The sequence below is a fragment of the Geotrypetes seraphini genome, chromosome 2 (assembly GCF_902459505.1).
Source record: "Geotrypetes seraphini chromosome 2, aGeoSer1.1, whole genome shotgun sequence".
NCBI classification, from domain to species: Eukaryota; Metazoa; Chordata; class Amphibia; order Gymnophiona; family Dermophiidae; genus Geotrypetes; species Geotrypetes seraphini.
This window is the reverse complement of record NC_047085.1, coordinates 439633764-439655086: the sequence shown is the minus strand read 5'-3', so window position 1 is coordinate 439655086 and position 21323 is coordinate 439633764. Positions and strand designations below refer to the sequence as shown.

Below are 21323 nucleotides of genomic sequence, written 5' to 3'. Positions count from 1 at the left end.
AGATGAGGCAAGACCGAAGGGCAGCACCTTGTACTGGTAATGACAATGATTGATCATGAATCGGAGATATGGTCTTGAGGTTACATTGATCGGTATGTGAGTGTAAGCCTCTTTGAGATCGAGGGAGCATAGCCAGTCGTTTTGATTTAGAAGGGGATAAAGGATGGCTAAAGAAAGCATCTTGAATTTTTCTTTTACCAGATGAATGTTGAGATCGCGAAGATCCAGGATGGGTCTGAGATCTCCTGTCTTTTTGGGAACTAGAAAGTAGCGGGAGTAGAATCCCTGCCCCTTTTGATCTAGAGGAACTTCCTCTATAGCGTTCAGAAGGAGGAGGGATTGGACCTCCTGAATAAGGAGGGCTGATTGAGGACTGTTCAAAGCAGACTCTTTTGGCAGGCTTTGAGGTGGGAGAGTCTGAAAGTTGAGAGAGTAGCCGTGGCGGATGATGTTGAGGACCCATTGGTCCGAAGTGATTACTTCCCACCGGCTGAGGAACAGAGAAAGTCGACCTCCTATTGGTTGAGGCAGGAGAGCAGGAATAGGGATACTGGCTATACTGCGGAGAATGAAGTCAAAAGGGCTGTGACTTTTGCTGAGGAGGTTGTTTTACAGCTTGTTGCTGTTGCTGTTGTCTGGGAGGCTGACGTTGCTGTTGTCTCTGACGCCTAGGTTGTTGAGCAGTGGTAGGCAATGGACGGGCTGTGAAACGGCGTTGATAGGCCGATTGCTGCCTGTATGGTCTTGGCGGAGGAGGCTTCTTTTTATTTTTGAGCAGGGTATCCCAGCGCGTCTCATGAGCAGAGAGCTTTTGTGTGGTTGAGTCCATGGAATCCCCAAAGAGCTCATCCCCTAGACATGGGGCATTGGCTAACCGATCTTGATGGTTAACATCAAGCTCGGATACCCGAAGCCAGGCCAAACGACGCATAGCTACTGACATTGCTGTCGCTCTGGATGTAAGTTCAAAAGTGTCATATATGGATCTCACCATAAACTTACGCAATTGGAGAAGAGACGACAAGCATGTGTGAAAAGCGGAATGCTTTCGTGAAGGAAGATATTTCTCGAAAGAAGCCATGGTGGTAAGGAGATGCTTTAAATAAAAAGAAAAATGAAAAGCATAATTACTAGCCCTATTAGCTAACATAGCATTTTGGTAGAGCCTCTTACCAAATTTATCCATGGCCCTTCCTTCTCTGCCAGGAGGGACAGATGCATATACACTGGCTCCTGAAGTCTTTTTAAGGGTGGATTCGACAAATAAGGATTCATGTGGTAGTTGAGGTTTGTCGAACCCAGGAATGGGAATTACCTTATATAGAGAATCCAGTTTACGTGGGGCCCCTGGGACAGTTAAAGGAGTCTCTAAATTCTTATAGAAAGTTTCCCTTAGGATGTCATGAAGGGGAAGTTTCAAAAATTCCTTTGGAGGCTGATCAAAATCAAGGGCATCCAAAAAAGCTTTAGACTTTTTGGATTCAGCCTCCAAAGGAATGGACAAGGACTCACACATCTCTTTCAAAAAACTAGAGAAAGAGGAAGTGGCCTGTTTGGAGGATGGGTCAGGGACAGCCGAATCCTCCTCCTCTGAGGAACATTCTCCTTCAGAAAGAAAGGGTTCCTCTGAGTCTCCCCACAGATCAGGGTCCCTTACATGGGAAGAATGGTCCCGAGACTCAGGTGTCGACGTTTGCATGTGTCGGGTTTTGCGTATCGACTTACCCGACCTCATCGATACCGTGTCCGGAGAAGTTATCGGACGCACCGGTGCCGAAGTCTGCACCGATTGATGGTGAGCTCTCGGCTCCGGTGCAAGGACTGGCATCGATACCGATGAGGTTAGGTGAAGCGGTACCGAAACAGTGGAAGCGGTTTAAAACGGGTTCCACAATCGGTACCGATACAGGTTGTTCAACAACCGGTACCGATGGCTCGGTGCGAACTGGCACCGGAAGGTTCGGTGTCATGATGGCAGGAAGGAGTCGTTCTAATTGTTCCTTCAGCTGCACCTGAAGGATGGCCGTAATGCGGTCATCGAGGGATGGCACCGGTACCGCTTTTTTCTTCTGCGGTACCTGCGGTGCCGCTCGACGCCCCGGAGATGAGGAGCCCGATGTCGAGGGACTCACCTCTATAGGGGCGGAGCGCTTCCGCTGGCGTCGAACCGGCGGCAGGATTGGGCTCACTGCACTCGAGGCCGGAAGACGTTCCAGCGGGGAAGGCTTCTTAGCCGGCTTACCTGACTGTTGGGATGCCGGTGTGGAATCACGCGGCGTCGAAGACGAGGGTGCCGACTGAATCGGTGCCGAAGCCGGAGTCGAAGGAACGGGGTCGGACATCTCGGCACCGAACAACAATCGCTGTTGAATTAAGCGATTTTTTAAAGTTCGTTTTTTCAAAGTAGCACAGCGGGTGCAAGAGGAGGCCTGATGCTCAGGACCCAAACACTGTAAACACCAGTTGTGTGGGTCCGTGAGAGATATAGGCCTAGCACACCGCTGGCACTTTTTAAAACCCGGTTGAGGGGGCATGAAAGGAAAAACGGCTTCCGCCAAATCGAAGGCCGAGGCTTCGATGGTGGCAGAAGGCCCCGCCGGGGAAACCCGAAATTGAAGAAAAAATTGAAAGAATTTTTTTTTTTTTTTTTTTTTTAAACAAAATAAAAGAAAGAAAAAAGGCAAATTAGCCAAACGTTTACGCGAGCGGGAAGGCAAGTATGAAAAAATTTTCAACAGCCGTTGAAAACGCGTCTTCTTAGCTCCGCGGAAACTAAGAAACTGAGGGACCCGCGCGCCTCTGTCGGGCGGGAAGGCACTCGCGCTGTGCGCGGTGCGGCCGAGCTAGAACTTTCTAAAAAGTTCTTAGAGTGCAATCACTCTAAAATTGTCCGTACCGGGGCTCCGTCGGTGCCGTCACTCATCAGTCAAGAATAGCTGCCTGCTTGTCCTGGGATAACAACCAGATCCTAACAAATCCACCGGAAAGAGAAAAGCCTTAATGGGATCATTCTCCAAGGAGCTGCCTTGTTTGAAATGGCAGAAATGTATTCAAACAGCAGTGTTCTAGTCACTTGTGCACAAAAATGACCTCTTATAGAATACCAACTAGCAAAAAAGTATGCAGTATTATTTGACAATGTATATTTTGCAAGTGGACATGCACATGGGTGGATTTGGGTATATATGTCAATCATAAGGCTGTTGTAAATAATCTTGTCTTAATCTGTACATGCCATTGTCTTAAAAAAGGTCTACCACTGAAAACCAATTTGTAAAGCAACATAGAGGCTAGGAAAAGCCTCAGAAGCTCATGGGAGTCCGCTGAAAAATCTTACAACTTTTCACTGCTCCCTTTTTCAGTCATAGGCATAAAATCCTCTCCTCTAGTGCATCTATTTTCAAGAAAGCTCTCATTTCTTTAATTATAGTGTCTCTCTTCAAATCACTTGGACGTCCAAGTGCTGATAATCAAAACCAACATTCTGGACGTGCAGCAGCACTTCTAAGCTTCTGTGAGTCCAGAGAGCAAAGGGGTGTGTTGGGAGGTACCTGTGTTATGGAGAATCGTGGATAACAGCGCCTAAGGTCATCTCTGCCCCTAACCATGCTTGCTTTGACCTTAGGCACCGTGCTTAGATGCAATTTTAGCGCCTACTTTAAAAAAAAGGTTTTATTCAATTTTTAATGGCACAATTACCACACCGATTAAAACCAATTAAAGCAATTAAGTTAGGTGGTGGTAAGACACCCACCGCCGCCTAACTTACAGTTCTGGTTCTAGAATCCGAGTCTTAACGACAAGAGTAACTAAGAATACTTCACTCTTAACCACTTCACACACATTTAGTTGTTGTTGTTTTTTTTAAATCCATGGTGTCTTTAATGGTGTCGTATAATATATCCTTGGATGACAAAAGAAGGGCGAATAAAGAAAGCTCCTGGGAGAAAAGTAGTGTTTGATGGAGTATCTGATTACACGAGTACTAACTCTGGAAATGAAACAGACACGGAAATTTTATGGAAGATCATCAACAAAGACAAAGGAGAGACACGCGGACACAACAAGACAGCAGGGGCAAGGGGATTCAAAGCGAACACCCAGTAACCCGTTCGCAATGACCTCGGAGATTTCAATAGTTAATCTATCTGGAGTTAAACACAGAAAGGAGTGTTTTGTATGTAGGTCTTGCTTTTGTGTCTTCTCAAACGTATGACCCTTTTGGTACTTGGGTTGATTTAGAAAGATTTGTTTGTGTTTTGAAAGTCAAATATTTTTTTTCACAAGTGAATGATTCTTTAGTGGTCATCCAAAGTCAACTTGGGTGCCACTGGGACAGATGAATCCTTTGATTAAAGCATTTCAAAAGTTGTCCTTGGGCAATATTGATGTTATGGAAAGAAAAAAGAGAAGATTCGGACAGAATTTAACTAAGAACAAAAGAATGACATGTATTTCTTTAAAAGGTCGGTCTGCTATTGTGCTAGAAGAGCTGATAAAGAGGGAGCGATAGTTCTACAGGATCGAATAACCTATGAAGCAGAAATTACGAGTCAGCTTTCAAACCCTTTGGAATATTAGACTCTTGCTAGAGACCTGAACGGTCCCACCCAGTCTGCCCAAGAGTCACACTATTAATTCATGATTCAATTGTCTTTCTTTCACTCTAGCCCAGGGATAGGCAATTCCGGTCCTCAAGAGCCACAGGCAGGTCAGGTTTTCGGGATATCCACAGTGAATGTGCATAAGACAGATAGAATGGAATGCACTCCCTCCTTGGTATGCATATCTGTCTCATGCATATTCATTGTGGATATCCCGAAAACCTGATCTGCCTGTGGCTTTCGAGGACTGGAATTGCCTGCCCCTGCTCTAGCCTATAGAAACCATCTTGTCATTGTGGGACACAAACTGTAAAAGTCTGCCTGGCTCTGTCCTCATGTTCTAAATTACAGGAGCATTCTGTCAAAGCCGTCTCCAGCTCATCCAAAACCAAATTGCCACATATGGGACACAGACCATACAGCTCCACCCAGCACTGACCTCAGTTCTTCACAACCAGAGTTGTCATCTAAGCACCACTCAACACATCAAACACACATGCGACAGTGGCTTCTTCTGCTGTGCATCCCATAATACACATGCACTTCTTTGGGGGTTTTTTTTAAAATTCTTTATTCATTTTATAACTTACATCGAGTGCACAGTAAATATCAAACAATTATAATACAACATCACTTGAAAAGTCTTCAATATCATACACCAATAAGATTTAACCCCCACCCCCTCCCAAATTCATATATAACTAATATATGCCTTCTCAAAATAAAATCTTATGACCTTCATATATATATTCTTAATGGAAAACCAAGAACCCCCCCATCCCAAATCTAGATGTGTATTAAAATTGGGAAAAGTGTAACTTATTCATTACTATAATTTAATAATGGTCCACACACATCCTTAAATTTCTTATAATAATCTTTTTGAACTGCCAACGCTCTTTCCATTTTATACACATGACAAACTGAATTCCACCAAAAACAATAATTCAGTCTTCTACAGTCCTTCCAATTATATGTTATTTGTTGGATGGCAACTCATGTTAATATCATCAAAAGCCTGTTATTGTTAGCATATATTTGACATTTAGCTCTCATAGATATGCCAAATAAAATAGTGTCATATGACAATGCTACATGATTCTCTAACAGGCAATTTATTTGAGCCCAAATAGACTCCCAAAATGCCTTAATGAATGGACAATAAAACAATAAATGATCTAAAGTTCCAGCTTCGAGATGACAATGCCAACATCTATTAGAGCAATCCAATTTTTGTAAACGAACAGGGGTCCAGAGTGCTCTATGCAACAGGAAAAACCATGTTTGCCTCATAGACGCAGACATTGTACATCTCATCCTCCAAGACCAAATACATGTCCATTGAGATGCATTAATTTGATGCTTAATCTCAATACTCCAAATATCTCTAAGTCCAGTTTTTGTTTTTTTATTTAAATAGCCAGATAATAATTTATACCACTGTGCAGCCTGGTGACCCAGAAAATCTGCCTGAAAGCAAAGTTGCAACCACATGCACTTCTTTGATAGTGTTCTATTTTAGGAAAGGCTCTGTGTTCACCATGCCTTCTAAAATACTAGCAGATTTTTATGCAAAGAGCTAAACATCTAATTTGTTATTTAGATGGCCTACAGAATGTAATCATCTTAATATTTTTCTGGGAAAGTTTGTAAAATTACACTCAATTATTTTTATTTTATTACTTATATACAACTTATATCCTGAGTGGTTTTTTATATTCAGGTACTTCATCATGTTTCCCTATCTGTCCCGGTGGGCTCAAACACTATCGTGTGTACCTGGGGCAATGAGGGGATTAAGTGAGTTGCCCAGGGTCACAAGGAGCAGCGTGTACAATTTTATAAATGGAACGTTTTGACATCATTGAATATTTTTAGGAAATCACTGAAATGACATAAGAACAAAAGAATAGCCTTACTGGGTCAGACCAATGGTCCATCCTGCCCAGCAGCCCATCTCCACGGTGGCCAATCCAGATCACCAGCACCTGGCAAGTAGTAGCAACATTCCATGCTACCGATCCAGGGCGAGAAGTGGCTTCTCCCATGTCTGGTCTGATAAACGCAAGTCTGCTATTGCAAAGTGGTTTGTTATTATGGGATCCTTTTATTAATCATAATAAATAATAATAACAGTTTATATACTGCAGGATGTGAAGTTCTATGCGGTTTACAATGATTAAAAGATGCTACAAATTGAGTAGAATTATTAAGGCGTGCTAACCAATTTAGCGCACGCTAAATGCTAAGGACCTCTATATTTTTAGAGAAAAAGTTAGTTTGCAATTACAGCAGCAGAAGAGTAATTCTCAAAAGCGGATCTATAATTAAAACAGTCCTTTACCCACAGAAACAAGCTTTCATAAAAATGTCCACCTGATATGCAGATACACTTATATATTGAAAGGAAGCATTCCCAGGGAAGGGATTGGGCCATGGTTGATATTTATGAGAACACTTTGGAAATTCAACCCTACATGCTTAAATTATTAACCCTGAATGTTTGTTAAGGAGCAGATGTAAACATTTGCGCATAACTTCCCTGGGATAATAGAGTGGAAAAATGTGCAATCTTTCACTTTAAAAATTCAGCAAAGTATGTATAGAGAAAGTATGCACATGTTTTTTTAAAGCACATGCAAAGTTATAAAATGACCTCCTAAAGACATATGATTATAGTTTGATATAGCCAAGACATTGCCAATTCAGTGCTGGTAAGCAACACTGCTAGCAAAATTTAAACTGTACTGTGGACATTGCCAGTGCACAAGGTCATGAAATAGCAAAGTATAGAAGAAAAATATACAGAATAAGATTTCTACAGATACACGACAACATGTGTAATCTCTCCAAATCCCCCTAAATTAATGTCCCGACTATTCTTCAATGACACTTTTTAACTACAAATGCTTTAACAATGTCAAGAGCCATAAATGGGTTTATGTAATGTCCACAGAAGATCTGTGTTTATCAAACTACCCCGGTCAGAGGCTAAAGTTACTCATATGGCAGACATTACCTCTCAGACTGCCAGACATAAACAGTGTATAGTCACCCTGCTCAAACTGACACCTCCTGTGTGGCAAGGTTTTAAGTCACATGGAAACAAGACTTAAGAAGCCACTTCAGTTTCTTTTAAAGGACATAATAGAGTAACAATTTATTAGCATACAATCTGTTTTCTAGGAGAGCCTTAAATAACCACATGGAATTTTAAAGGGCCAAAGACAAAATTACAAACCAATTAAGTCAAAAGTTATGGATGCACACAGGGTTTATTTTTATGATTATTAAAAAGGATACACTGCCTTAGCTTGTACAGTTAAAATACAAATTAAAAGGAAAGGAACTACAAAATCAATAGAAAAGTATCTAATCAATAATAATAAAAATAGTGTGCTCTAAGGGGTGTGGGGGGGAGGGACAAGTCCTCATGCTCCCGTTGGGGTGTGTGGGAGGGGAGGACCCCCCTCCAACACTGAAAGCTGCCGAACAACAAAAACTGGAAGGAGAACGGGAGTTTTCGGTGTACTGGGGGGTTCCCCCCCAATGGCAGCGCGAGGACTTCTAAGTGTAGTTAGGGGATTCCCCTCCCCCCTCAGAGCATAAAATGGAAGGCCTCAAAGCGGCGGCAGCGCGCATTTGCTCAAATGTTGGCACGGGATTGTCGGCGCACCGTTGTCGTCCGCGCTTTTGACAGTGTTTCATTCTCTGGGATTGAGAGGCAGGAGTATAATGCACCAGAGACACTGTAAATAATTTAGCTGCTACCTGTTGTCTCTTGCCTTGTGCCTGCCTCAGCCACATTAGTTTTGTTTTGACAAGGAACTGATTTCAGAATAATAACATTGGTGTGGCCTGAGTCACTGTGAGAGTGGAGAAATGAAGAGAGTGTGAAAAGTTGCTCATGGCCTTCAACCAAATAAAAAAATGTTTATGTAGAGTTACCATCACTCTCTGGGCATATACTGGCATACAAACCTTACACATCAAACTGCCACTTCTGGTGGAATTCTACATTACAATGCAATGCAGAATTTGCACAGAATTCCCCAGGCCCACAGAAATACCTGTATTCTACACAGAATTAATCCCTCTCTGGGCCAGAACACAAATCACTGCTGGTGACATCTTTGGGAACCTGCTCAGGCTCTGTAGGCTTCCCTGTACTGCCGTTCCTGCCCTTGATGATGTCACTTTCTCTTTCTTCAGGTGGGACTGGTAGGGCCAGTAGCAAGTCGACTCAGAAATCGGCATTGCTGAGGTACTGCTAGATCGGGGGACAATGGGGATAGAGTCAGAAGTGCTGGCTGGGGAGGACAGGGGTGAGAAAGGTGCTGGCTGGGGGGGCAGGGATAAGAAAGATGCTGGCTGGGGAGAGAAATGGCTCAGGGGGATAGGGGGAGATAGCATGAAATGCTGGCTGGGGTGTTGGGGGAGAGAATTCTGGCTTGGGAGGGGAAAGGGGAGGGAGAGGGGATGAGTGAGAAATGGGGAGAGGATTCTGACTTGAGAGTGGAAAGGGGAGGGAGAGGGATGAGTGAGAGATGCAGACTTGAGGGAGTGGGGGAGAGAGGTTGGCTCAGCGGTGGGAAGATCCTGCATATCGAGAGGCATAGAAACACAGAGAAGAGATCCTAGATGGGGACTAAGTGGGTCAGATATGGAGAAGAATAGTTGATGATGCATAGAAGGGCTGCTAGACACAGGGACACTGCTTGAAAAGGGGCGATTCTGACAGAGGGATGATGGATGCAGGGGAATGGAGAGGAACACTGAGAAGAGAAGCTCAGGATAGAGACAGGGGGACAGATGCTGGACAGGACAGACAGGGACAAAATATAAAATGGACAGATGATCCTGGAAAGACAGTTATGAAAAACAAAAACAAAGAAAGGCAAAAAAAAAAAAAAAAGGGACTCTGGGATCTAAGTGAATGGAAAAATAAACTGCTGGAGACAACAAAAGATAGAAAAAGTTTTTTATTCTGAATATATTGAAATATGTCAGCTTCCAGAAATGTTTCTCAACAACATAAAGGCAAAGTGAAGTACTATGAAAACAAACCAACCAAACTTCACTAAGATGTGCTGCTAGAAGTTACTAATAGGAATTATATGAGTGTCAGAGCTGTTACTGCTATGGACGGCGCTACGCTTTTGTAAAACTTGAAGGCTCTTTGTTTTCTCTGGCATAATTTAATGAAAATACTGAATTGTACTGAAATTCTGGATAATAATTAGAAAATTATTGTTTAAATGTTGCCAAATAAACTTGCAAATTTTGTAGAATTTGCAAATTTTGTGTGTAGAATTTGGATTTTTTTTTTATGTGCAGAATTTTGAAATTTTTTGTGCAGAATTCTGCCAGGAGTGAATTGCTTTCATCCGGGCAATCTAGGTATATAACAAAATCAATCCAACATGTTAAAAATGATGCACCACGATCTTCCCCTACTCTCTGCAGGGGCAGCAAACTGGCTATCTTGTTCCTGGCCCAATCTGCACATCAGCCAATCAGTTGTTTGCTGGTCATAGGAATTAACCCCCTCTTTTATTAAGGCACGCTAGCCGATTGAGAATATAATGGGCACATTAGCGTTTAGCGCGTACTAAATCGGCTAGCGCGCCTTAGTAAAAGGATCCTCAAATCTTTGTGCACTGAGGTAATCCCACGGAGCTTTAGTCAGAAAGGGTTCCCTAGAAAACACAGGCACAAGTTTCTATAGGTGTTTTTTGCCTTTGAAAAATATAGGTAGTTGTGAATTGTGCAGTACGAATATTGCTCTCTTTGAGGATAATTTTGTAGCAGGGCACCACTAAAAGCGCTATTTTAATTCCATTTTATAAAGGAAACTAGATTCCTATTTTTCTTTATACAATAGTAACATAGTAGATGACGGCAGATAAAGATCCGAATGGTCTATCCAGTCTGCCCAACCTGATTCAATTTAAATTTTTTTAATTTTTTCTTCTTAGCTATTTCTGAGCAAGAATCCAAAGCTCTACCCGGTACTGTGCTTGGGTTCCAACTGCCAAAATCTCCGTTAAAACCTACTCCATCCCATCTAAACCCTCCCAGCCATTGAAGCCTTCCCCAGCCCATCCTCCACCAAACGGCCATATACAGACACAGACCGTGCAAGTCTTCCCAGTACTGGCCTTAGTTCAATTTTTAATATTATTTTCTTATTCTAGATCCTCTGTGTTCATCCCACGCTTCTTTGAACTCAGTCACCGTTTTCCTCTCCACCACCTCTCTCGGGAGCACATTCCAGGCATCCACCACCCTCTCTGTAAAGTAGAATTTCCTAACATTGCTCTTGAATCTACCACCCCTTAACCTCAAATGATGTCCTCTGGTTTTACCATTTTCCTTTCTCTGGAAAAGATTTTGTTCTACGTTAATACCCTTCAAGTATTTGAACGTCTGAATCATATCCCCCCCTGTCCCTCTTTCCTCTAGGGCAGGGGTGTCCAATGTCGGTCCTCGAGGGCCGCAGTCCAGTCGGGTTTTCAGGATTTCCCCAATGAATATGCATGAGATCTATGTGCATGCACTGCTTTCAATGCATATTCATTAGGGAAATCCTGAAAACCCGACTGGACTGCGGCCCTCGAGGACCGACATTGGACACCCCTGCTCTAGGGTATACATATTCAGGGCTTCTAGTCTCTCCTTATACATCTTCTGGCGCAAGCCTCCTATCATTTTCGTCGCCCTCCTCTGGACTGCTTCAAGTCTTCTTACGTCCTTCACCAGATACGGTCTCCAAAACTGAACACAATACTCCAAGTGAGGCCTCACCAATGACTAGTTCAAGTGGCCAAAAACACACCTTAAGTTAGGGATGACCACCTACATCAGCTGGTGTAAATGCTCGCACCTAGATATTAGTAAAGATTTTTTATAAATTACATCAGTACTTTTTATTTTAAAAATTTATAATCTGCTTAAGTCCTAAGCGGCTTATAAGCAAACATATATAATTGTACTCCAAATTTTACAACACAGTTTATATCACATTAGGAAACCTACATGTAATAATACAGTCAACCTGCCTGTGTTCTGCCCAAACTCCACTCATGTGCATGTCTACGGTAAAAGCACACGTCATAATGCCACACGCATACTTTTACAGTGGTCACAATTTTTTAATGAGGTCCTTTGCAAGCGTTTACCACATATGTGCGTTATTAGGGTGATACTCCAGGCTTAAAAATAAACACCCCCCTTTATAAAATCCCCCCCCCATGTCTCAGGGGATTATACAAAGAGGAGTGCTCTTATAGAAATAAGGCACTAACAGTTACCTGCTGAAAATGCTCATACGGCATAAATGCTGATACTGTGGCTGAGAGTGTGGCACAGGGGTTAGAGCTAAAGCATCAGCACGCTGCTCCTGGTGACCCTGAGCAAGTCACTTGGTCCTAAAGCAAGGATGGTGAAGACGGAAAGTGAGGTGATATAAAATCTTGCAACAAAATGGATCCTCACTCTGTAGGCATAGAGAAGGTGGAGAGGGACAGATTCTTTAGACTAGCAGGGACAACTAAAACAAGAGGTCATTCAGAAAAACTGAGAGGAGACAGATTCATAACGAATGCAAGGAAGTTCTTCTTCACTCAGAGGGTGGTGGACACCTGGAACGCGCTTCCCGGAGAGGTGATAAGACAGAGTACAATTCTGGGGTTCAAAAAGGGACTGGATGACTTCCTGGAAGCGAAGGGGATTACAGGGTACAGATAGAGGTTTATCTTTCAGGACATTGAGCGAATAGGGTATGGACATTTTAGGTTAGGTAGGGAACACTTCCAGGTCATGGACCTGGGGGGCCGCCGCAGGAGCGGACTGCCGGGCACGATGGACCCCTGGTCTGACCCAGCAGAGGCAATGCTAATGTTCTTATGTAGGGAAATTCTTTCCAGAGCTGAAACTCTTCTTTATCTTAATCACTGTGTGTCCTGTCTGGATTTCTGGATTTAAGATAAAGAAGAGTTTCAGCTCAAGTCACTTGGTCCCCCATTGCCCCAGGTATATTAGATAGATTGTGAGCCCGCCAGGACCAACAGGGAAAAATGCTCGAGTGCCTGAATAAATCCATGAAAACTGTTCTGAACTACCCTGTGAGAACGGAATAGAAAATTAAATAAATAAGCCACTTAGGTGTTAAGTCTGTAAATATACACTTATATACATATATAGAATATGGTCAGAGCATGGATGAGACATTTATATGCGTAACTACTATAAGTTCCAAGTTTTATCTCTAACATCTAGGTGTATTTACAGTAGCTCTAAATGCTGGCAGCTAAACACACAGGCATGTATATACCTGCTTCTGCTAGAACCTTATAAACAAAAGCAGGCATTTTTCATTTCATTTATTTTAGGTATTTATATATCGCCTATCAAAGCATCTGCTTTCCTTTATAGAATGGGTTCCTGATAGCCCTCTAGATATCCAAATATCAGTGCACTGTTATAGAAGTGCCCTCATAATGTTGGCAGATAAAGGCCAAATGGCCCATCTAGTCTGCCCATCAAAAGTAACCATCATCTCTTCCTCTCTCTAAGAGATCCCACGTGCCTATTCCATGCCTTCTTGAATCCAGACACACTATCTGTCACCACCACCTCTTCCAGAAGACTGTTCCGCGCATCTACCACTCTTTCTGTAAAAAAGTATTTCCTTAGATTACTCCTGAGCCTATCACCTCTTAACTTCATCCTATGCCTTCTCATGCCAGAGCTTCCTTTCAAATGAAAGATGCGACTCATGCGCATTTACGCCACGTAAGTATTTAAATGTCCCTATCATATCTCTCCTCTAAAGCAGGGATGTCAAACTCAATCACATAAGGGGACGAATTCTAAAACTTAGGCTAAGTCGCGGGCCAAATTTTTTATTAAAATACTTAGGGGTCCTTTTATTAAGGTACGCTAACTGATTTAGCGCACTCTAAATGCGCACCTTAATAAAAGTACCGCTTAGTCTAAGTAGAAGAATAGGGTTACAACCTCTCCAACCCCCATGCTGGCTCTGTGATGTAAACAAAATAAATAAAAAAGTCTTTTCCTCTCTCTTTTAGGTCCTAGTTCAACCTATTTGGCCACCTTAAGATCATCACATACAATCACACGTGCACGTAAGTTCTTCACCCCCTAAACTGTACCATTCCTTTGGGTTTTTGCAGCACAAATGCATGATGTTGCATTTCTTAGCATTAACATTTAGCTGCCAAATTTCAAGCTTCGCTAGGTCTTTCTTTATGTTATTCACACCATCCGGAGGGTGTCTACTCTATTGCAGATTTTGGTATTATCCGCAAAGAGGCAAATCTTACCTGACAGCCTTCAGCAATATCAGTTATAAAAATGTTAAAAAGAACAGGCTCAAGGATAGAACTTTGAAGTTTACCACTTGTAAACATCTCTTTCCTCAGAGCGATCTCCATTAACCATAACCCTCTGTCATCTTTCACTCAACCAGTTCTTGACCGCACTCAGTTTATTTATTAGATGTCTGTGTGGTACACTGTCAAAAGCTTTGCTAAAATCTAAATACACTACATCTGTTGAGACATCTGAAAGGGGCATGTTACAAGACGGGTCACATTAGCGGGAGAAAGAGAATATAGTGAAAGATTATTGTACCCTGGGCAAGTCACTCAATCCTCCAATGCCCCCAGATTATGAGCCCGCTGGGACAGACAGAGAAAATGGCGAGTACCTGTATGTAAATCACTTTCAGTGTGGTTGAAAAACTACAAAAAGGAAGTATACAAGTCCCAATCCCTTTCCCTACTTGAATGCATGCATGAACCTAACTTATAGCCATCAATTTTCTACAACTGAATGCTGAGCTCCAAAACTTCACAACTTAAGCAGCTGAGGCAGTCTTCTAAGGAACAGGCAGTAGTAGCATTTTGAGTCTAGGCACTAACCCAGGTTGTTTGACCTTTGGTCCCAGTCCAGAATTCAGCATCACATTATAGCCTACATCAGAGAACAGGATGGATATACCCTCAGTGCAGAGAGGTACATAAATAATGCCTTTAAGAAATATTCTACCTATTCTACCAACATGTCAGATCCTTATCATTAATTTCTATTGGAGAGAATCTGTTGAAGGTTGATTTGCTTGGCAAAACTCGGGATAACAAAATACTTTCTAGACATTCCATTTGACAAAGAGTAAATTAAGATTATTATTATGAACATGAAACCTGGGAGATCCCAAGGCATACATGCAGTTTTGTAACAATAAGTTTTCACCAGTGTTTGCTCCAAAACTGAAATAGCAGACTCAAGCATCCTGCCCGATTTCAAAGACCTTGAGTTAAATCTAGAATCTGGTACACTTGAACACCCTCCTCCTCAGCTTTGTCAAGATTGTGAGAGAGTTGTGACTCCTGTCTCCATACTGTTCTTAAGTCCTGCTGGCCCATGTTGCAGAAATTATACCTAGTCCTCCCACATAAGGGCTGCTCAAGATCTTGGATTATTTGACAAGAATTTAATGGGGACAACCAGTGACAATACTAAACATATCTAAATCTAGGGTGACCAGGTTACCCATTCCAGAAGGGAGACTTTATGGCCAGTCTTGGATTTCTGTCAGCTTCATCCTGGTGCATTATGGAACCTGCAGCACTGATTTCAATGGATAGAATCATGGACTACAAATATTCCACTGCTTTGGGATGTAATTTTAAAACCAGGACTGACCAAAATGTCTCCCTTCTGGAATGGGTAACTTTGTCACTCTATCTAAATCTTACTCTAGTTTTTATTGAAACATCTGTTTTCACTTGAATTCTTTTAGATTTGCAGAATCAGTAGGTGAACATTTTGCACTAAGTGGAAATCAGCATATATATTTTTTTCATAACTCATTTAAGGTGAAGAGACGTGATTGAAATTATTGTTGATATTTGAGTCAAATTGTAAACAGATTTGATTCATCAGAAATAATTTTGGTCCTGCTTAAATGATCTGATCCAGTAAGATGCAAACAATTCCTTATCAAGAAGTTTTCACCGGCTCTGCTATACACTGCAAGCCATTTTCATCATTTCCATAAAATAAATTTGAGCGAGGGGACCAGCATAGTACAGATTTGACTCACCTCCCTTTGTCACCTTGGCTTGGATTTAACCTTCTCTCCTAGTACGAAAACAATATGGGCTCCTTTTACCGAGGTGCGCTAGCATTTTTTTAGCGTATGCCGGAAATTACCGCACGCTACGCTTCTAGAACTAATGCCAGCTCAATGCTGGCGTTAAGGTCTAGCGCGCTCTGCAATGTAGTACGCGCTATTCCGCGTGATAAAGCCCTAGCGCACCTTAGTAAAAGGAGCCCTATATTTTACTTCTGCAATTAACTAACCTTTTTCAATGACTCCAGAAAAATGAAAAGAAAACGGAAGGCTTCCAATGATTCCTTAGTCAGGAAGTAGTTTCAATGAGGAGATTATGCATTTTGAAAGAAAACATCGAGTGCAATCAGAAAAAGAAAGCTGCTTTGTCTTTGAATAGAAAATGACAGATTTTTTCAGAGCTCTGCAAAAGAATATAATCACTGCAAAAAGAAAAGACAAGGAAAGTCCAGTATTAGAGACAATAACTTCTGTGGGAAAAATGTTATTTTAACGGCAGAGACAGTAATACCTCCTACAGTCTTTAAGAAGCCTGCTCCTTCAATCTCTTCCAGGAACTCAGATCAGATTAGATTCATTTAGCCTGCTTTCAGCCTTACAATGCACTTTATCCTTGTATTTCTCAGCAAAACAAATGTCCTCAAAGCCATACCTTGCTAATGTCAGATGCTTGATGTGAGTCTGTACAGCAGAGGCATGAAAAGCACTTTCTTGTTTTCACTTGCTTGACTGGGGAATGAATTGGCTGCTCCATGCCCAGACATTGAGAGCTGGGTTTAGAAGCGGACACCGCTCATGGTGGATCCTTGCTGGTGCTCTGGCAGCCCCATGCCTCCCTGGAAGATATTTCTTATATACACAATATGTGAAAGAGTTAGCACACATCAGGGTGTAGGACTCCAGTGTGTACTCTGTCTATATAAATACTGGTTTTTCATGGGTGCATACCAGCATGTGGGTGGGATTTCAGTGAGCTCATAAAACCCAAACAACTGGAAATGTTTCTTCTGCTTCTAAAAGAACATATCACTGCTGGTCTTTCTGAAGATTCTTTTCATTAAAGCCACAAAACTAATCAAATAAATAAAAGTCAGCTCTCTTTACGGAAGTGGACCAGACTGTATTAAAGAGGATAAAGATTTTGACTGACAGCAAACTGGGTAGTGGTTTTTCTGGGAGGAGCTTTATAGAAGAAGTTATTTTATTTATTCAATTTTCTATACTGCTCTCCCAGAGGAGTTCAAAATGGTTTACATGGATTTATGCAGGTACTCAAGCATTTTCCCCCTGTCCGTCCTGGTGGGCTCACAGTCTATCTAATGTACCTGGGGCAATGGGGATTAAGTAACTTGCCCAGGGTCACAAGGAGCAATATGGGTTTGAACCCACAACCTCAGAGTGCTGAGGCTCTAGGTTTAACCACTGCGCCACACTCTCCTCTATATCAAATTAAATGAATCTGAAACAAGGGTACTAAAAGGTGAAACATTTCATTAAGCCTCCCTCTTTTTAGTTCACTTTTGTCACCAGCCCTGAGTTGAGTTTCTCATTATAATCATTCTGCTGACTACAATGAAAGAGCCTGGATCTAATGGCATGAAAGGATTATGAACTGACATTGAAAAGGAGTAAAAAAAAAAAAAAAAGAGAGAAAAGTTAATGGGTCATGGATTTGATATACCGTCTTTCTGTGGTGCACCCAATGTGGATTTATATATATATCTATATCTATATCTATACAGTCAAACCTCGGTTTGCGAGTAACCCGGTTTGCGAGTGTTTTGCAAGACGAGCAAAACATTCTCGCAAAACGTGTCTAGCAAACCGAGTGTTGACTCGATTTGCGAGCACCCCCCCCCCCCGATAACCAACATCGCTCCCCCCACTCGAACCGGCACCCCCCCTCCTCCCGTGCGAACCGGCACCCCCCGCCCGAACAACTTAAACTTACCCCCCCCCCTTCTGGCACTGGCACGCAGCCCACAGGACATGCCGGTGCCGCTAAAAGATCTTCCTGCTTCTGCCGGAGAATCTCGGCGAGAAGGAGAATTAGAAGTCCTTGAGCATGCGCAGATGCATGCTCAAGGCCGGCAGAAGCAGGAAGATCTTCTAGCGGCACTGGCACGTCCTGTGGGCTGCGTGCCGGTGCCAGACCGGGGGGGTAAGTTTAAGTTGTTCGGGCAGGGGGTGCCGGCTCGCGCGGAGGGGTGTCTTTGCGAATGTGAGGGGGGGGAGCAGCGCCGCTGGCCTGGGGGGGGGGAACATATCAAAGCGAGTTTCCATTATTTCCTATGGGGAAACTCGCTTTGATATACGAGTATTTTGGTTTACGAGCATGCTTCTGGAACGAATTATGCTCGTAAACCAAGGTTCCACTGTATATATATATTATATGTAGATATTTTCTCTATCCCTAGTGGGCTCACAATCTAAGGGGTTTTTTGGGGTTGTTTTTTTTTTTTACTTAGCAACACTGAACTTAGAAAAATGAAGAGGGGTGAAGCTAAAATGAATCACGTACAAAGGAGAGAAGAGGATAGTTTATGGAAGGGACATAATAAGAGGGCAGGAAAAGTTGCTCGCATTAGCGAAGATCTACAGAGGTACGGGATGGGAGGGAGGGATGGCGCAAGCATAGCGTGGTGTGGTGGGGCAGGGAGGTGCCAGCACCCCCACCGACATGGCACCTGGGGCAGTCCACCCTCCCGCCCCCCTTACTATGCTACTGATCACTACAATGCTCAGTGTAGGTATGCTGGGGGCGGGGTTGGGAAGAAATATTTTCCAGTTTGTTGCAAATGAAGGCACATAGCACCAGATTTCTGCTTTGGTTCTTACTGAGCTTGAAATACAAAGAAAGAGGAAACTACCAGGACAAAGAACAGAACATAAAAAAAGGCTTCAGGAGTGGTTGAGTTCTTGGCAGTTAAGATGCAATTGTATAAAATTACAGAATACTTCTTTATGTATACAGAAATTCAAGAAAGCAATATGTGATGGAGAGAGAGAGAGACACGACAAGGACATATGCACTTGGATTTCTCACACGTCATTCTGTAAAAAGTGCCCAACAAATGTTATAAATATCTACTCAATAAAAACATGTGGGTTCAGTTTCCTAAATAATGAAGATGTTGCTATGGGGGAGAAGAGAGGAGAGAAGGGGAACTGACAGAACCATTCAAGTATCCAAAAAGGACATGAGCTATACAGTACAGTTTTGCCAGCATTTCAAACTAGGAGATAGCAAACGGTGCTTTTTTGGACTGACTGCATGCATCAGGGGTCATCAACAGATCTCAATGCCAAAAGCATTCTTTACTGACAGCAAACTGGGTAGTGGTTTTTCTGGGAGGAGCTTTATAGAAGAAGTTATTTTATTTATTCAATTTTCTATACTGCTCTCCCAGAGGAGTTCAAAATGGTTTACATGGATTTATGCAGGTACTCAAGCATTTTCCCCCTGTCCGTCCTGGTGGGCTCACAGTCTATCTAATGTACCTGGGGCAATGGGGGAGGGGGGATTAAGTAACTTGCCCAGAGTCACAAGGAGCAATATGGGTTTGAACCCACAACCTCAGGGTGCTGAGGCTCTAGGTTTAACCACTGCGCCACACTCTCCTCTATATCAAATTAAATGAATCTGAAACAAGGGTACTAAAAGGTGAAACATTTCATTAAGCCTCCCTCTTTTTAGTTCACTTTTGTCACCAGCCCTGAGTTGAGTTTCTCATTATAATCATTCTGCTGACTACAATGAAAGAGCCTGGATCTAATGGCATGAAAGGATTATGAACTATTGATGATATCAATCCCAAAAAATGGATTAAGAACCACTTCGCAATCTTCTTGCCACACTCCCTGATTACAGTTCCTCTGTTCTCCTTCTTTTCTTTTTTCAGATCTTTATTTTTCTGGCACAGTTCTTTGGTGGTTTCAATGTTTCCTTTCTAGCCATACCTTCCAGGTGTCTTATAGCTCTTCTCTCTCTAGAAAGCACACATCGCTTTGTGATGAATCACAGGGGTCTATTCTTGCACCATGTTGATTAATATTTTCTTAGCACTCCTTCTAACCATTGTCCAGTCTCCTGATTTACCCCTAAAGCTACACCAATAACCTCCAAATTCTTTATTCACTGCCAACCTCTTCCTCCTCCACGTTTACCCTTGATTCATGTTTTACTGCAGTATCATCCTGATTGAAAAAGAATCTTCTTTTATTTTTTTTTTAAACATATTGAAATGTTATACTACGGTATATATTTTTCTACCCCTGGTCATTCTATCCCTTCCCACTTCTATCTCCAGAGAGATATCTCCTTTTAGCAAGACTTTGAAAAGTTTGGGTGTTACATTTGGCTCCACCCTCTCTTTTATGAAAACAGAGATCATCCTTCACCGCACTTTATGTTCAAATAATTTTTATTAAAGACAAGAAAACAAAGGCAGTACAAACTCTTTCAATTTTCAAAATAGGAGACAACTATATCCCCATCAAAGGAAAAACCTTCCCCTACCCCCTCCCACCCAACCAGAGTCGTTCTCTAAACAGCAAAACAATGGGCTAACAATGTGGATGTTAACAAACACAAGCATCAAGAATTCAAAAGGCGACTCCATGCCAGAGGAGTCATAGTGTTCCAAAAAGGTTCCCACGCCTGTTGAAATAAATGCCCCCGAGGGGAAGAAATCTCCACAATGTCTCTGCGTTCCCCCATCAGGAAAGTAATCACTCGAGTCCTCCACAGAGAAATATCAGGCATCTCTGCATCCAACTACTTCAGAAGAATACACTTCAGAGCTATCGCTATAGTCCATTTAAGAAAAGTGGAAATATCATGCTGTCGGGGATGGTAACTGGGAAGAATACAAAAAAGTAATAGAGGAGAACGACGTTATTTTCACTTTCCAGATATGTTCAATACAAGTGAAGACTCGGTCCTAAAAGGCCTCAACCAAAGGACAAGACCATAACATGTGGCCCAAACTCGCCTCTGGGCAAGGACAGCGAGGGCACTGAGCAGAGGCCCGAAAATGAGCCAAGTATGCTTTCTTAGGAGAAATTTAGAGACACAACACCAATTTATAATGTTGCTCCCAAAAAGACATATATCTCCAATAAACACTCAATCGCTTAATAGTTATTAAGACCGTGTCTTCAGGCAATATAATTTGTAATTCCCGGGGGGGGGGGGAGAGGGGGGTTTGCTTGAAGGCAGCAAAATTTTCTGGCAGGTCTGACCTGTCAAGCCTTACTTTCCTGTCAATGCCTGAGCTAATCAGGGTTCAGGCGCTGACCTTTCAGAAACTAAGGCCGGGACAGCTCAGACCTGCTGGAAAATTTTGCTCCCAAATGTAGGACAGCGAGGTTAGGGAATCACTCGGCGATAATAGAGAATCGGCCAGAGTGCTCGTTTAAATATTAATGATCTTGTTGTAATACATTTGCATGGCAGAGTCGGAGAATGGTTGGAAGCTGGAGTAATACCACAGTAAGCCGTTTTATAATATGCAGCTAAAATACATAAACGCTATACTGGCTGGAACCGATTTAGC

The 21323-nt window shown here is 42.4% G+C and overlaps 1 protein-coding gene across 14 annotated transcripts in view; it reads right to left on the bottom strand.

Annotated features, from left to right (window-relative positions):
* KIAA1217 (KIAA1217 ortholog) overlaps window positions 1-21323 on the bottom strand; it is a 1295419-nt gene that overhangs the window by 558841 nt on the left and 715255 nt on the right. Inside the window, exon 1 of one of the 14 annotated variants that reach the window (XM_033931372.1) lies at window positions 16418-16594. The exons of the other annotated variants lie outside the window; for them this stretch is intronic. Coding sequence (XP_033787263.1) covers window positions 16418-16519 — 102 coding nt within the window. The 5' untranslated portion in view covers window positions 16520-16594. Of the gene's footprint in view, window positions 1-16417; window positions 16595-21323 lie in introns of those variants that run through there. 14 annotated transcript variants of the gene reach the window in all.